Here is a 17,348-nt window from a genome sequence, read left to right on the forward strand (position 1 = left end):
AACCAGTAGGTGGCAGTAGTGTTCTTTGACAAACATGGATGCCTCCAGTAAAGCACATTCACATGAAAATTACTCTGAATTAAAAACACTGATCATTTATTGAACAAGATGGAATAATTACATATTTAAAGTACTTTCAAAAGTTTGTATTCTGAATCAACTATTTACCCAGGTGCGTCAAAAGGAAGATCTAAAGCTTAATTTGTGGTTGCAGAGTCATTTCCTGGGATCCGCCATCTTGTTGTTTAGGGTAGAAAATGCCAAAGAGACGACTGAGGCAGAAACTCCCAATAAATCAATGAATCACACGATAAAAATGAATGAAATTATCAATTGAAATGAGCTGAATCAACATGCTTGTTTGTTTTCCTTGTGTCTCAAACAGTCTGGATGATAAACGGTTTTACTTTGAGTGGAATGACAGGGAGGGATGAGATCAATGGCTGCATTTCCAGGACAGAAACTTGGTTATAATAATAATAATCATGCACATTCCCCCAACATCACAATTTCCTCATTACTGTGTTTCCTTCAAATAAGAACTGTAGTTATTATTTGAAGGATAATTCATTTATTCTCATTTGAATTTATTTCTTATTTGAAGAATAATTCTTTGTCTTATGCAGAAGGTCTCCAATAATGTAAGTCAGCATATTTATATGGGAGAATTATCTTGCCATAATGCAAGAGCACATAATTTCAATTTGAGAAAAGAATTTCATCTTCTTGCACTCAAAACTTATAATGCTCACACTCAAAACATGCGCTCTCTCTCAAATATTTTCTCTTCTCTCTCAAATCTTTGTTTCTTCTCTCAGATTTAATGCTTCTTGCACTAGGGTTGTCAAAAGTATCGAAACTCAAAAAAGTATCGATACTTAAATGTTGTATCCGGATACAATACTCGTTTTTAAAAGTATCGATACAGTGCCGTCACCAGTGGCACCTAAGCAGTCATTCATCTAAAGTGCAGAATAGAGGAAAATGCACTTTCTGAACACTGTGTGATTGAATAATTCTACGCACTTTTCAGTTTCAGACTTTTTTTTTGTAAGAGGTGCAGCTGCTGAGAATTATTTTTGTTTCTTAACTGGTTTGGCTAGTGTCATTGCTATGTGTGCAAAGCATAGCCAAGGAAGGAACACTTAATTTGAATTTTATAAGTTTTTTATAAAGCTTGCTTAATATTATGCACAGCATACAACCTTTATTGTGTTTATTTATTGTATTTCATTTATTAATGAAAATATTTCTGTAGACTTTTGGATTCTTTGTTTTTATCCTTGTGGAATCGAAAATGGTATCGAGTATCGAATATTTTCCTTAGTATCGGTATCGAGTTGAAAAGTTTAGTATCGTGACAACCCTATCTTGCACAGATATTTTCTCCTCTCGCTTGCCTCCTCCTCTTCGCGCACAAACCGCGCTCTGCTCGAGTCTCAGATACGCTCGCAAACCCGTAGGCTCTGCTTGCGGATTTTTTTTGCTCTCTCTCAGACTGCAGCTGGATCGTCGCCTAGCAACCTTTCCAGCCAATAGAACGACAGCCTTGGAAAGGGTGCGCTTGTTTAACCCTACTGAGTGTGCCTGTGCTACTACGCCACTTATAAGAGCATCAGCTGAAACTGCTATTTACAGTAGTTTTGTGGCTCCATTCAGCAAAGTTCAGTACTTACTTACTTTAGAGTCTTGCAGTCGATCCATTTTCAGACGTGACGTGATGTGAACAGAAAACTTCCACCTCAGAGTTGCTCGTCAGAAAAAAAAAAAAAAAAAGTTTGCTAGTCAGGGCAGATGCTAATTCTGCCTCCAGCAGAAATTAAGTGACTTTTTTATTGGTGATTCTTGAATCGCCCTTTATTATTTCCTTTTTTTATGTTCGTGATTGTTGTTGTTTTTCAGCTTCTTATTTTAATAGCTTTTAAATTAAAAAGCCATTTTATTGTCGGTAAGGTTTATCACAGGCACACTCAGTAGAGTTAGACAATCGCACCCTGTATGAGGCTGTCGTTCTATTGGCTGCAAAGGTTGCTAGGCGACGATCCAACTGCAATCTGAGTGAGAGCAAAAAAAAATCCGCAAGCAGAGCCTACGGGTTTGCGAGCGTATCTGAGACTCGTTTGTGCGCGAAGAGGAGAAAATATCTGTGCAAGAAGCATTAAATCTGAGAGAAGAAACAAAGATTTGAGAGAGAAGAGAAAATATTTGAGAGAGAGCGCATGTTTTGAGTATGAGAATTAAAAGTTTTGAGTGCAAGAAGATGAAATACTTTTCTCAAATTGAAATTATGTGCTCTTGCATTATGGCAGGATAATTCTCCCATATATTTATCTGACCAGATTCCGTTTTATGAGTGGAAGTATGCATTTTTCTCCACTTATTCAGTCCAAATCTGCTTGACTTATAGTAAAGATGTGGATCTATAGAGTCTGAGGGCAGGGGGCGCTGTGCTCGGCCATCAGAACCGATTAGGATGAATATAAACATTTAGCATCTTTCTAACCCCTCAGGTCCATCTGAGAACCTCTCAGTAGTTCGTCAGTCATGATCAGGTGATTAATGATGAGTCATCATCCATAGATTAACGACTAAAACATCTTTTTCTTCTTCAGGGTCTCATCAGCGAGCTGCAGCCAGCGCCGCAGCCTGAGCACCGGTGAGTCCCTGCACTCCTGCAGCAGGTTGCTGGATGATGATGTCGGCTCTGTCAACTAATCGACTTCCTTTGTCTCGTCAGGTTCTCGCATGTTGCCGCGCCCCCGGCCGTTCCCTCTGCTCGTTGTTACAGGAGGCTGTTACCTTGGTTACCAGCAGTACAAGAGGAGGGGCCATCGGGATGAGGAGACGGGGCCCCATTTAGCCACACCCACACAGGTAAGGACAGGAAAACCCTGCTGCTTCGTTTTCTGTGTTCCTTTTCTTCCAATTTATAGAGGGGGAGGAGCTTATGTCTCAGGTGGAAGTGGGGGGGTGCGGCCTAAAGAGGTTTTTGCTAAAGGTTGAACCGTTTTCTGCTCTGCAGCAAAGGAAGGCATCCTTTATCTTCGCCTTTTGGTCAAATATTCATTCCTGAACACGATTCCTTTTTCCTCTCAGTATGGAGAGAGATTTGTTCCAATATTATTGAAAAAATGGAACAAGATTAAAAATGAAAATTTAAAGAGAATGCTTTTCAAAAATAGTCTTTTTTTAAACTTTTTCCATAATTAATTTGTCTTTGCATTTTTAATTTGTCTTTGTATTTTTAAAGTTTGTTATTTCTCTAGATTAAAATTTTCCAGATTTTGTTTTTTCCGATTCTTTTTTGATCCATTTTTCAGATATTATTTTTCCTCCCAGAATTAGGGAAAAATCTCAAACTCCTAAAACAGTCTTTGAAAAAAAAAATAGAATCTTAAAACAGTTTTAAAAAATAATTTAGGGGGAAAATAGTTGAAAAAAAAAAGAGGAAAAAAATCTTGTTTAAAAGAAAATAAAAAATGGCAAATTGTAAACTGCTTACATTAATATTAAATCTTGAACCTTTTTTTTAATTAAGAAGTTTTTCAAATGTTTTGAACGTGTTCTTTGCTTTCAATAATAATGCAGCACATTTCTCTCCATATTCCTGCAGCGAATCGTTGATAATTTTCTGTTTTTGTTCATTTTGACTCGTTTCTAAAGTCGGATCTTAACCCCAGAAATGTGAAAATAAACCAAACTATTCCTTATGGTCATGCTCTGATGAGATGAAGAGGAATTATGCCAACAGAAACACATGATGTTACCATAGTAACCTTAAAGACACAGGAACACAAACTGCTTAGTTTCTGTTTTATTTTTTGTAAATATTTAAAAGTCTGGTAAAGGAAATGGAATAATCTGTGCGTTCTCACAGCTTGGCCGTCGCTATGGCAACCTCAAGCTTTGTTTATACAGGCTGGTATTAATTTCTTTAAACGGATTAGATGGATCCCACTGACTGACGGGAAACAACCTGATGAACCTGCAGGTGAATAACCCCAGAAATGAGCGGTTCTGGTTCAGGACCAATTAGCAGCCGGTTTATTTCTCTCCTGATCAAAGCTTCTCTCTGCAGCCTTCTGAGCACATGCAGAACTGTTTATGTAACAGATTAGAGTCGACCAATACGGTGAGGCCCAGTCGGTGACATCACCCAGGTGCCTGGGCTCACCCTGATTGGTTCTCTGGGTGAAAGGTGAGTTTGATGTCACTGGGACCGGCCACACAGTCCAGTCTGCTCTCCTCAGAGCCTCCAGGTCTCCTGATGGGTCAGTGGTCACATAGCCTGGTGTGATTGGTTAATCAGTAACCGGGCAGCTCAGCGGCATGCTTTGATAGGACAGCTGATCATTAATGGCCGTGTTTATTGATGACTCAGCAGTCCGAGGGCCGATCAAGCACATCGATTCGGATTTTTCCATCAGCCGCCTTCCTCTGGACTCTGATCTGTCTGCTATTTATAGACTGGGTGCGTGGAAGGAGGGGCGGGGCCAGTCTGCATTAACACCTCGCCATCTGTCCCCCCCCTCCTCTTCTTCTTCTGCTGCCGCTGCCGTTCTCCACTCTCACTGTAACCATGTGTCGTCGGCCCACTCAGCTCCCGGCGCCGTCCTCGGCGCGTGGCGCTCGTTCATGGTGAGGTTTATCCGCCCGGCCCGGCAGGACCGCAGCCCCCTGCGGCAGGTGAGGCGGCGGCAGGGCGAGAGCCAGCGGAACGCAGCGGGAGGAGGAGGAGGAGGAGGAGGGGTGAGGACCAGAGCTGCTGGAAGTTTCAGGTGGGAGAGCAGAGGCGCTGTAGGGCTTCTAGCTTCATCCCGCTGGTCAGACCCCATCTGGATGGGATCCACAGAACCTGTAATCAGTTCTTTTCAGCTTCAGTCAGAGATCAAAGGTTGATCTGAATCAGGAGGATCTCAGCGAGGGTGAAAAAAATAAATAAATCAGGTCAGTTTAGTCAGACATGGATGTTTGGGACTGAAGACAGAAACCAGTTTGATGCTGAGAGACATTAGAGAGGTGAGAGGATGGAGGTGAAGCCCAGATTAGAGCGGATTACAGGTGTGGTTGTCATGGAGACAGCATCTGATCCTCCGATAGCCTGCTAATCCAGTTATTTAGTGTGTAGTCCAGTGATCCTCTGAGCCCCGCTGTCCTGCAGGTTCTGCAGAATCCGTCCGGTTCTGAAGGGACGGAGACGCCTGCAGGACGGTGGACCCAGAGTCTGAGCTTTATTAAAAACGCCTGGCTGCTCCCTGCTCACAGGTTTGGCCCTCTTCCTGCTCCGTAGTGTCAGACAGCTTCTGGTTATTGACTCCGCCTCCTCCCGCTCGCAGCACATTGACGCCCCGCCCACCTCGCACCTGTTTCTGATTTGGTTTGACTTCCTGTCAGCTGATACATGTGCTCCTTCATGCCAGGCTCCGGGTGCCTCGCCTGGCTCTTCGTCACCGTCTGAGCGCGCTCAGTAATGGCGTCTGTCGGCCCGCCCCCTGGCACCGCCGGCCGATCTCTTTCCTCGGCTTCATCCTGTCTGTCAGTGCCCTGCGGCCGCTGGCCAATCGGGTAAGAGCAGCTGTAAAGAGGGCTTCTGATTGGATGAGAAGGAAGTGTGACCTTATTTGTACGTCTTGCTTCCTGCTGCTGATTATCTGATCAATAACTGACTCCATCAGTTTCCTACAGATCGACTGTCTATGCTGCAGAACCTTTGACCCAAATCAATCAGTCTGAGAGCGATCAGAACCGCGGGTTCTGACTTCCTGTCTGTTGCCTCTGAATAAAAAAAATGTGAAGCTGTAATTTCTGTTTCCTCCTGCAGGTGGCGCTATACCGCACCTTCCCAACGCGCCTCGTCTCTCGGGCCTGGGGCCGCCTGAACGGGTTGGACCTCCCCACCTGGCTCCGTAAACCCATCTACTCGCTGTACATCTGGACATTTGGGGTCAACATGCAGGTATTGACTCCGGAACCGGAACCAGAACCGGATTCCCTTCCCCGCTGTTTGTTTCTAACCATGTTATTCCTCTGGTCGTCCACCAGGAGGCGGCGGTGGAGGATTTACATCACTACAAAAACCTGGGCGAGTTTTTCCGCCGACGTCTCAAACCTGCAGTCCGACCCGTTTGCGCCGCTTCCTGCCTGGTAAGCCCCTCCTACTTAAGCCCCTCCCACTGGACTGAACCCAAAGGCAGGATGGGAAGTCCAGTCAGAAGGTTCCTCCCAGTCACTGGTCTGAGTGGGAGACCAGTTTGGAATTGCTTTGATTCTGGTTTTGGGGATTTTAAGTATATCTTTAACAGCCAGATGTGATATTTGACAAATTTTACAATATATTATGAGATATAAATATTAAGCACTGATGAGAAAATCTGGAGATAACGGAGTGACTTTTTTTTTCTTTCTGTTGCTAATTAATCCCACTCCTGTTTCTTTCCCATTTTTCTTCATGTTTTGAGGCTTTAATGTGTAAAGTATCAGATCGACCCACTGAGATGTAGCTTTGACACACCTGCAGCCAATGGGTGGGGGCGTCGGCATCGACTGGTTTAGCTTGACAGACCAGCGGTTTGGGAATCCTTCCTAACCTGGTTGCTGTCTATGGAAGCGAATCGTTACCATATTTAAAATGAAAAAGCATTTCCAGAAATGCTTTTTCATTTTAAGAATGTGGCTGCATTGTTTGACTCATAAATGAAACTAGTAATCAATAAAACTGTTTGCATTTTCATTTTCTTCTTTAATACTGCTCATCCCATTACTTAAAATGAAAAAGAAAGTCATTTGAGATTTATTTTTCAAAACGTACCCCAGCAAATACATACCAAAATTCAATTTGAAATGTAAAATTTGAAAATGAAAAAGCATTTCTGAAAATGCTTTTTTAATTTAAATATGGTAACGATTTGCTTCCATAGCTGTCCGGTGTGTTCACCTGTCAGCAGGAGCTCAGAGTGAGTCTGAAGGAGGGCGGTCAGTCGGCCCATTTTATTACAACGCTGACAGGAAGGCGGGAAAACGTATTGGTTTAGATAAGGAGGAAAATATGTTTATGCTAAATGAGCTACGGCTAAACCGACTGTTTGTTTAGCTTATTAAAATTTATAAATTCGCCCTAATTTCTGCAGAATGAGTCGTTGGACAAAAACCTGGCAAATGAAGCACAGATCACTGGAAAAAAATTAATCTAAACAAGTCATTTTTTCTTAAAATAAGTGCATATTTTCTTGAATTGAGGAGGTTAGACCCTTTGCCAATCAAACGAACATTTAAAACAAGAAAAAAACAATTGCAATTTAGTCTTTTCACTGGGCTATAGAGAATGGGACAGTTCTGATGGTTGTTAAAGATGGTTGTAGCTAGAGGTGGGCGATACCGGGAATTTTTAATCCATGTGATACCAAGTAAATACATTTAAATTTTACATTTAAATTGGATATATCATGGAACTTTGACCTTTCAGGGTTTTTTTTTGTGATTTTTATTTTATTCTTACAATTGAATAATAATAAACTTAATAATTTTCTGTTCATATTTTTTTTTCCTAATCCACCTCTTATATTATACCCTAATGTGATTTTGTTTCTATTGTCTGCTCTTGCCTATTGCTTTAATTCTATAAATGTCCCCGTTGTGGAATAAACAAAGGATTAGTTAATATTTGCCAACTTAGATAACATGTTTTAATGGGATTAATGTACTGGTTCTTTCAAGGTTTTAATTACACTTTCTGAGTGGGCTCCAGTAAAATATGACATCTAATATATACTTTGAAAGTTAAAATGAAGGTGATCACTCTTATCTACCAGGATATTCTCTGGGGGTCTGAAAATTGTCTGTCAGGGCAATTTGCAAAGTTTCATCTCCTCTCTCCGTCTCATTAGCTTAACGTTTTCTTGCTCATGTTTTTTCTCGTGCTTATATAAACTTTTTGTTTCCACTGCATTTAACCAACTACTTACAAACTATACAACATGCTATTGTTTCATTTACAGCATTAAAATATAGCCAAACGATGCTTCATTTCCTGTTCTTCATCTTTTTTTGCTCCGGCGTCAGGAGCAGCAGTGGGGCTGTTTGTGTGTCTGGTAGAGAGAGAGCTAAGTGGGCGGGGCCAACCAGTGACGAGAGGGGAGGGCGGAACAGCAAAGTGCTGTGACACAGACGGGGAGATTGGTAAATCTGCTGCAGTTAGTGAATAAGTGAGAGAATAAAAGGGTGTCGATCTTGTTAAACGAATATTGTTCAGTATCAATACCAGCCTTAATGTCCATAATGTCGATCCTAGGGTCGATCGGCCTACCTCTACCTGCAGCAGAACCTAGGTTAGTATTTCTCCCCCTGGTCGGGATCCAGCAGGTCACCGGTTGTTTTTCTGGTTCCAGACGTCTCCCGCTGACGGGAAGATCCTTCATTTTGGTCGAGTTAAGAACTCTGAGGTGGAGCAGGTGAAAGGCATCACCTACAGCCTGGAGAACTTCCTGGGTCCACAGACCAGCAGAAGCAAAGGTGACCCATCAGAACGCTGTAAGGCTGGGCTGCCGGGTCGAGCCGTGACTTGGAGCTAAAGAAGCTGTTCTGTGTTTCAGACTTGTCCTCGTCGTCGTTCCAGGAGGACCTGCTGTCGTCTCCTGACAACGACCTGTTCCATGTGGTGGTCTACCTGGCCCCAGGGGACTACCACTGCTTCCACTCGCCGACCAACTGGACCGTGGAGATGAGGCGTCACTTCCCAGGTGAGCTGAGGCGTCGCTTCCCAGCAGGTTTCCATCGCGGTGCCGGTTGCTCACGTCCTCCTGTCTGTCCTCTGTAGGCGCTCTGATGTCGGTGAACCCGGGCGTGGCCCGCTGGGTCAAAGAGCTGTTTTGCCTTAATGAGCGGGTGGTGCTCAGAGGCCAGTGGCAGCACGGCTTCTTCTCTTTGACGGCGGTGGGAGCCACCAACGTGGGCTCCATCAGGGTCTACTTTGACCAGGTGAGTCCGGTTGGCCCTCAGGAGCCTCTACCATCCAGGATCATCTTATTGGCTTTCAAATCCAGAACCAAGCAGTTCCGTTCAGATGTAGAAGCTTCTGCTGAGCTCTCTGTGTGGGGCAGCCATGTTGAAAGTGATTTCTTTCTACACATCTGAGTTTTACTGCAGCGAAAGGAGATGGAGGCAAACATGATCCGATTGGCTGAGGGGCCGAAATGTGGGCGGGGGTTCAGCTTTTAGCCTCACACTGAGAGGAGAGACCACGGCGGTCTCAGAACATCCACCCTAACCCCTCCATCACTATGTAGCCCAGAGACGATATAGCGGACTTCATGGTGTACTTAGTTCAGACAGATGATCACTACTTTTTGCCCCACCCATAGGTCATGTGACTCCTCTCCCCTCACGGTGCCAGCATCCATCTTTGTTTTCTCTTGGCCACATAATCCCATGATGCTTTGCGAGGAGAGCTCTTGCAAAACATTCCCAGATATATGTGCTCGTCCGTAGACATACATATAAGTGTAGACCCCCCATCAACCGCTTACACTTATGGGTGCTGACGTGATTTGGTGGCGCCATCTAGTGGCGATCGCTGGCTTCACTCACTGCAATGTGTTGCACAGGCACAGAAAAAATACTAATCAACTTTAACTCGCTGAATATTGAACTAATTTTCACGGTGCATTTAAACATTATTGGTGTTAAGAGTGATAGAATATTCTGAAAGGATGTATACATGTTGCAAAGCAAAGCCACTCGTTTATTTTTAGAATTTTTTACCACTCTATACACAAACACATTTGTACAGGTATACACAAGCATGTATGCATGTAATGTATCTATGTAACACATAGTGGTTAATTCAGTAGTGACTTCCAAAGCTGTGATGCTTTCACAAAGTTGTCCCTGAGGAAAACAGTCTGTCGATTCAAACAAAAACACGCTGCATCCTTCTACTGCTCTGCTTAAAGTCGTAGGGAAATCATATTTAAATGTTAAATCATTCTGTCTTAAACGTGTATATAAATGTACTCTTTATCATAAATTATTGTCCCAAAAGTTAGAAAATTTCTATTTAAACAACAGTTTTAAAACCACAAGTAAAAAAAAAAAAAAGTATAGATCTTGATTTAATATCTTCTTCTACAATGCTTTTTCTACTTAGAAGGTATAGATTTCATGTCTTATTCTAAAATAAGAGTAAAAAAAAAAATTAAGGTAAAAATAAGTTAATAAATATGTTCATAAATATAGATAAAAGTGCTAAAAATCTTTAAAAACTTTGAAATATGCCTTTAGTGATTGCTTTCAGCAATAGATTAAGCAACCAATAGCTGGCACAGGCTGGTTTCACATCAGCCAATAAGATTGCTTGTCCCGCCCCTTTAAATGCTGTTCTGGGATTTTGCTCGGATTGAATCAGACGTGCCTGAAAGCTCACAGCTGACGGTTGTTTCCACTAATACCCTGGAAGATTTTATGAAATTTAATGAAGAATCTTGGTAATAGAAAGCTTCCCTTTTGAGCGACTGAATCTGGAAAATTCCCCGAGTAGCTTCATGTAGCATCAGAGCATCGGCCAGGTTTTTTCCCCCCCACTTTTGGTCTGTAGTGCCCAGACACCCCATGATCCTCCTCTTCAGAACTTAGATGGCGAGTCCCAGCCCAGAGGACTGAGTCAACTGGTAGATGGTGACCCGACCAGTCGCTAGCCGGGAGGCATTGAATGAACGCTTTACAGACACAAAGAAAAGACTAAAAAACATTGAATATTTGACACATATATTGAAATGACTGGGTTATTTCTGTTATTTTCTTTCTTTTTTTTTTTTTTTAAGCGTGCAGTTTTTGTTTATTTGTAAATGTGGATCCACAATTGTTTACTAAATTAAATTCTACCCTTTCTTATAGATACTGTTTGCTCTCCTCTGTTGTTGCTTACACCTCCGCTCCCGTGAATTTAAAATCTTTTGATCAGGCCCAACTTTCTTTATCCTTGTGTAGTGTTGGTATCAGTAATTGAAGTGAATTAACACACTTACCATCTACTATTATCAGGTGTAATTGCAGTGACCCTTCTTGTGGGTTACAGTTGTTTTATTTCTTTACTCCATTACTTTACTGTCCTGCTGAACACCAAAAAATACACTTATTTAGAGAAAGATTTCCTTTTGCAGTGCGTTTGCTTTCTACTATTGTTTGTATCGAACTGCTAGATCTTCTTAAAAGCCATGAAAGCTGACAGGAAGCAGAGATCAGGTGATAAAACATGCTGCTTTGTTTGCTTTTGTCAGTAAACAGATAATTTTCTTCCCTAGGAGCTGCAGACAAACACTCCTCGCTACAACAAAGGTTCGTTCCACGATCGCAGCTACGTCGCTACAGACAACCAGGTGAAGTCGGCTCCAGAAGAAGGGGGCGTGTCTTTGCACAAAGGGGAGCCTGTCGGGGAATTTAACCTGGGGTCCACCATCGTTCTCCTGTTCGAGGCTCCCAGAGACTTCAGCTTCAGCCTGCAGCCCGGGCAGCGAATCAGAATGGGGGAGGGCCTCGGCAGCCTCTGATTGGCTGAACACTTATGGAAGGTGTGGTCTAAACAACGATGGAAAGGTGGAGGTCTTAAATTGGCTTCAGACTCGGAGGGCGGAGCATTGTGAAGGATATCGCAGAAGGACATGTCATGGACTCCAACTCCCAGGATGCTTTGTGCCAAAGGTCGCTCTCTCTCTGAATACTGGAATGTGTCTCTAACCCACAGCCATAATGGCCAAACGTTCTTTTAACTCGGGCATCTTCGGCCGCCGTCGTCGGTTCGAAGCAGATCAGAGGAAAGCACTGTGAGGTCATCAGTGGTATGGCCGCTGATTGGCTGGAAGCTGGTGACTTTGTTTACTTTTATTTTTGTAAAGTATATAAGTGTAAAAAATAAATTTCTACTTTAAGCATGTTTGTCAGTTTATCATTTTAAAGCCCTGGGCTGCCATGGTAACAGCAGGTGGAGGACGGGGCTTAAAGTCGGTGGGAAATCATATTTAAATGTCAAATAATTCTGGCTTAAACATGTATATAAATGTTCTCTTTACCAGAACATATTGTCCAAAAGTTAGAAAATTTCTATTTAAAAAAAATCCTGTCTTACGATATTTTTTTTTTCATTATCCTCTGCAGGCCAGTTAGTTCTACGTCAGCCTGAACACCTAAATTCGGCCAATCATAAATCAACCGTCACCTGTCAATCAAATTTTTTCGGTCATAGCATCTTGATTCATATGTCACAGCTAATATACGCAACGGTTGAAATAAGAATAATTTCCTTCCCATTGTGTTCAACTTCGTCTTTCACAACATCTTTGTGTCGTTGTCTTGACAGTGTCGTTGCTAAATGCTACTTGGTCCCAATGGAATTTCCCATTGGGAACCTGCTAGCACTAAGTTGCTAACTGGTTAGCAAGATGCTTCCGAGAAAATGGCCACAACCAAGCTAGTAGATTACTTTAACTTATAATAAAAAATAGGCCCATCACATTGCAGAGTCTTTGTGAAGTCAATGATGTCTATAAATCATGTAATATAGCATATTATACAAATCAATGACAATAAAATGAATGTGTTATTGGAGCACAATAATACAGATCTGCCAAAAGTGCTAAATTGATGATGTACATGTAATATACATATATTTATTACATTGTTATGGTAATTACACCTTACACGTCTGATAATGCATGCTATGTACGTATATATATTATATGTATTTATATATATAATCTGCTGCAGACAGACCTCTCTCTGCATAGCCGGGTGTGAAGTACTGCTGTCTTTTGATTTGTGTTTATCTGACTGTGTTCATTATTATTCCCCCAATAAATGAAAAAAAGTAAGAATTTATTATTATCTAGAGACTGTTAATAACAGGAGGTGAAATGCAGCTCCAGAGGAGGGGAGTGTGTGGTGATGTCATCAGTACGCATCAGTTCTAATTGACCCAGATTTATGTTGCGTGCTCCCGTTCTCCACACTTTCCTGTGTTCTTCTCAGGAACATACGTGGCGAGTCCATACTTGCATTCTTGTGAATTGAGAAATGGCTTAGGTCTACATGGTGGGTTACTTGAAAATGTCGGTTCATACCGACAAATCATGTGAAACTAATGTTGCACATGTGTGTATCAACTTTTTCTTATCCAGCGACTTTTTAAGGTAATTGGTGACACCACAGCCTTTAAGGGGCTACATAGCCAAGTTTCTTTTACTAATGGAAGTATTGAAGATTCCCGCTTTCCTCCTCTAAATAAAAAATGGATGACGGAGGAGACTCATCCACGACCTCCGACACTAAACTCTCCTCCTCCTGCATGTTTCCGCTGTCCATAGCGTTCCTTGACAGCGTCGTTTCTAAGTCACCAATTTAGTGCTACTTGGTCCCAATGGAATTTCCCATTGGGAACCTGCTAGCAATAAGATGCTAACTGGTTAGCAAGATGCTTCCAACAAACCGGCCACAACCAAACTTGCTTGCAAACCTTCCGCCACTACAATCCCGCCCCCTTGATAATGGACCAATCACATTCACTGTATTCACTCCTGTAAAGTCGGGCACCACTAGGGAGAATTCGGAAATTCAACGGTTGGAATGGCCACTTCCCTATGACTTTAAGTGGATTTTAATTTCATTATTTTATGGCCTAATCGACACAATTTCACGTAAGTTCCGTTTTCATGGCAACGTGAAGCAAGTTTGTGGTCGCCAGGGTATCCTGCTCACGGCAGCAGACTGTTAATTTCCAAAGTCAAATGAAAGAAATTTTTTCGGATTTTTTTGGGAAAACCACCACCAAAGAGGAAAACCGCTGGTACTGCAACCATGACAACGGAGAGCACCGGAGTGAGGAGACTTTCCGCGCCCGCAACCCAACCTAGCATGGTTGGATTAGACAAACCCTTATGGTCAACATCCAGTTTCAAATTTCCTGCATGGCGTTGTGGTAATGAAACTTTCTCACATTCTGTAGAACCGACTCGGTTTGCTAGATGGCAGTGGCTGCAATATCTGGAAGAGACTGATCATATTTTATGCTTTTTTTGTCCAAAAGCGAGTCATACCAAAAGACACATTTAAGAAAGACAAACCCTTTTGTGAATGCCAGCTTTTCAAATCGGTGTAAAGCCACTGAAAAATAGTTTATTGTGAAGTTTAAGCAATAAGACATAGTCAGCTGATGTCTGTGTTACAGACCCTGGATGCGTGCACTGAAGTATATATGACAATGAAGTAGTGAATCTCTATTTATTTATTTTTATCTGTTGTATTTTAAATAGGCCTATAGGCTCATAGGTCTTTTGTCCAAAAAAATCAAAAAACAAAAAAGATTTTCACAGCAGCCCTTGTTCAGAATGACTTCCAGCGCTCCTTGGTCCATATGCCAAAACAACTATGGTAGGAATCATCTTGCTTCCTTTACCTCCTTCCTTACTGCAGGTCCTATTCGGACAGTGGTTGTATTGTGCAGACTTCCACCTTGGCTCAAGTCTCCTTACCAATTTGCCCCATTCATACATCTCTCGGTTGCCCTGGAACTCCTTGAGCTTCCTCCAGAAGAGTAGAGGAGGAGGTGGGATGGGAAGAGGGAAATCTGTGGGTCTCTGCAGAGGCTGCGGCCCCAGATAGGTGCAATATGACAAGTATGAGTTGTTTTTATGTTTCCTTCATTTCACTTCACCAACTTTGTTTGATTTATCAAACAAAAAGATTTTGTTTCATTTACTTTTAGGATTGCTGAAGTATTTTGAAATAGTTTTCTTTATATACATCTAGACCTGACCTGGCACTGATATGCATGATCTGATACCAGCTGGATGGAGATGAATCCAGGTTCCTGTCCCTTCAGAGGATGTCTGTAACTTTCCATGTGTTCAGTGGTCAGAAGACAGACCAGATTTTATACCCAAAAACCTCCAACTGGTCTTTCAGGACTTCCTGTTTCAGTTTGGTTAGTCTATTAGCCCCGTCCTGGGCAGCAGAACCAGCAGCACAGCCAACAGGATGGGGTGGGGCAGCAGTTGCCATAGCGATGGAAGCGAGGCTCAGCCAACCCACCGTGCAGCCATCCGTCATCTGAAACTTCTTTGCCCAGCCAAGGCTTGTTGTTGCTGATTGCGTCTCCAGCCGGTGTCCCGTCCGTCCGAACAGAACTCCAGGAGGACGAGGAGCAGGAGACGTAGGTCTGCTGGGCCTTCACAGCCAAGAAGGAGGCCAAGTCCAGGTCCAGACCCGCCGCGCCTCCTCTAGGCCTGGGTGTGTTCTGCCGACACTGAGGACACGGGATCCACACCTGAGGGGGAAGAGGTGGAGAGCTGTTGGGTTCAGCATCATAAGTTCAATGGATCCGCCACTTCATCCTGTGAGGAAGAGGAGGGTCATCAGGTTTAATCAACACTTGGCTGCTGATGTCACATCCTGTATGAGGAGGAGATTTTCTCCCTGACCTTTTTCAGTCCATCTGTCCTGTTGGTGTTTTTCTAATGAAGCAGTCAGCAGAACATTAATGAGGAGATTACAGGAAAAACTGCAGAGAAAGACCCGGTTCTGTAGGTTCTACTTGGATGAAGGACTGGACCTCACCTGCTCATTGATCACCGTGTCCAGTCTCTTCAGGCAGGCCTGGCAGAAGGCGTGGCCACAGTGGAGTCGCCGCGGCAACCTCGTCAGCAGGTCGTAGCTGCCGAAACACACGATACACACCAGGTCCTGCCTCCGACCTGACAGCGTTGTCTCCATAGCAACAGAGGAAGTAGGAAGGTGGGGCTGACAGGTGTCATCCTCCTCTTCCTCGTCTTCCTCTCTCTTGTCATGGGGCATCTTCCTGGTTTGCAAAACACAAAGTGGTTATGGTCTTATTTCAGGATACGAAAACATACTGGGAACAGACTGTAAACATGCTGCAAAACAGACTGAAAACAGACCAGAATGGGAACATACAGGGACGTACGGGGACAGACTTCGGTCAGACTGATAACAAAATAGAAACAGACTTTGAAAAAACTGGAATTAGACCAGAAACCGACTGGGAACCAACTGTAATCAAACTGGAAACAACTCAGACTGAACTGGAAACTAAATTGGAACAGACTAGGGACACGATGGGAATGTGCTGGGATTAGATGAGGAACTAACCGGGAATAGACTGGAAAGAAACTGGGATTGAACAAGAAACAAATTTACAACAGACTGGGAATAAACTGCCAACTGTTTGGGATGGACTAGGGTCAGACTGGAAACAGACTGGGAACAAACAGGGAGCAAACTGGAAAAAAAACTGGGATCAGACTAAAAACAAACAGGGAACAAACTGCAAAACAGGCTGGAAACAACTTGGACTGAACTGGAGACTAAGTGGGAAGAGACTCGCATGGACTTTAGTAAGGATGAGAACATGCTGGGATTAAACTTGGAAAAAAAAAAACGGGCTCCTCCAGTTAAGAATTAAATCTTCTCAAATCCCACAATCTTCTTTTTTTTCCCCCTAAACTTTGATCAACTATCAGATGCATCTAATCAAATGACATTTTCTGCGCTGCTTTCTAATTGGTTGAACAGAAACTCACCTGAGTTTGTTCTTCTTCTTCTTCACATCTTGTTTTCCTCCTTTTTCTTTGATCTTCTCCTTTCTTTGCTCTTTATTTCTTCAACTCTTGTTCTTGTTTCGGTCCCTCAACTTTTCTCTAACTGATTTCTTTCTTCTCTTTATCTCTTTTTCTGTATTTCTCTGTCAGCCTTTTATTCTATCCTTTGGTCCGTCTCCTTCTCTTCTGTTCTGTCCTTGTTTCTTTCCTCTCAGAGCAACAGAGAGAGAGGGACTCTCCTTTATCAATAATTCAGCCTCGTTCAACCAACAAGTTGAAACCTGACTCTGAAACAAGGACCGCACATGAAGATGATAAACATGGAAAAAAATATTTGGTATTTAGTGAAACATCCTCAGAGAAGGTTTGGATCAATAGACAAACTTATTGATCCGGATGAGCTGCTGGTATCTGATAAACCCCCAAACAGGAGAAGCTTCATGATCGATTCCTCCTCCTGGAACCTGAAGCCAATAGAAAGTGGAACTGGGCTCAGGTTTCTGGAGGTGTCGTCCTATCAGGTATCGGTCGAGCCGCACTGTTTGGTGACTGAAGGTTAAAGCAGCAGCGGAGAAACCGGTTATAAAGTATTGACGACTATCTGATCACTGCTTCAGGAGCTGCTGGACTCATTCTAAGCCTGAATCTGGTTTTTAGGGAAAATCTTATTTTTTTCCAGTCAGAAGATCACTGAGTACATCCAGAAACATGCAGAAGCAGCATTTAGTTCCTTTGCTCCACTGATGTGGA

General features: G+C 42.8%; 2 protein-coding genes across 3 annotated transcripts in view; one reads left to right on the plus strand and one right to left on the minus strand.

Moving 5' to 3' along the window:
* Positions 1-12,031, plus strand: part of pisd (phosphatidylserine decarboxylase) — a 15,493-nt gene extending 3,462 nt beyond the window's left edge. Inside the window, exons 2-9 of one of the 2 annotated variants that reach the window (XM_015395473.1) lie at positions 2,613-2,656; positions 2,738-2,874; positions 5,822-5,956; positions 6,043-6,144; positions 8,385-8,508; positions 8,589-8,735; positions 8,813-8,973; positions 11,295-12,026. In XM_015395473.1, the coding sequence (XP_015250959.1) occupies positions 2,613-2,656; positions 2,738-2,874; positions 5,822-5,956; positions 6,043-6,144; positions 8,385-8,508; positions 8,589-8,735; positions 8,813-8,973; positions 11,295-11,540 (1,096 nt within the window). In that variant the 3' untranslated portion in view covers positions 11,541-12,026. Of the gene's footprint in view, positions 1-2,612; positions 2,657-2,737; positions 2,875-4,507; positions 4,639-5,420; positions 5,566-5,821; positions 5,957-6,042; positions 6,145-8,384; positions 8,509-8,588; positions 8,736-8,812; positions 8,974-11,294 lie in introns of those variants that run through there. The other variant, XM_015395475.1, reaches the window with a different exon arrangement.
* A 2,120-nt stretch (positions 12,032-14,151) lies between these two features.
* Positions 14,152-16,640, minus strand: LOC107098053 (RING finger protein 224-like). Its single transcript, XM_015395490.1, has 3 exons — positions 16,581-16,640; positions 15,598-15,838; positions 14,152-15,307 (listed from the first exon to the last, which is right to left on the minus strand). Exons 2-3 carry the CDS (start codon positions 15,832-15,834, stop codon positions 14,975-14,977), a joined length of 570 nt encoding a protein of 189 aa, XP_015250976.1. The 5' UTR covers positions 15,835-15,838; positions 16,581-16,640; the 3' UTR covers positions 14,152-14,974.
* Between the last annotated feature and the right edge of the window lie 708 nt (positions 16,641-17,348).

Source organism: Cyprinodon variegatus, unplaced genomic scaffold (assembly GCF_000732505.1).
Source record: "Cyprinodon variegatus isolate N-32 unplaced genomic scaffold, C_variegatus-1.0 Scaffold743, whole genome shotgun sequence".
Lineage (NCBI taxonomy): Eukaryota > Metazoa > Chordata > Actinopteri > Cyprinodontiformes > Cyprinodontidae > Cyprinodon > Cyprinodon variegatus.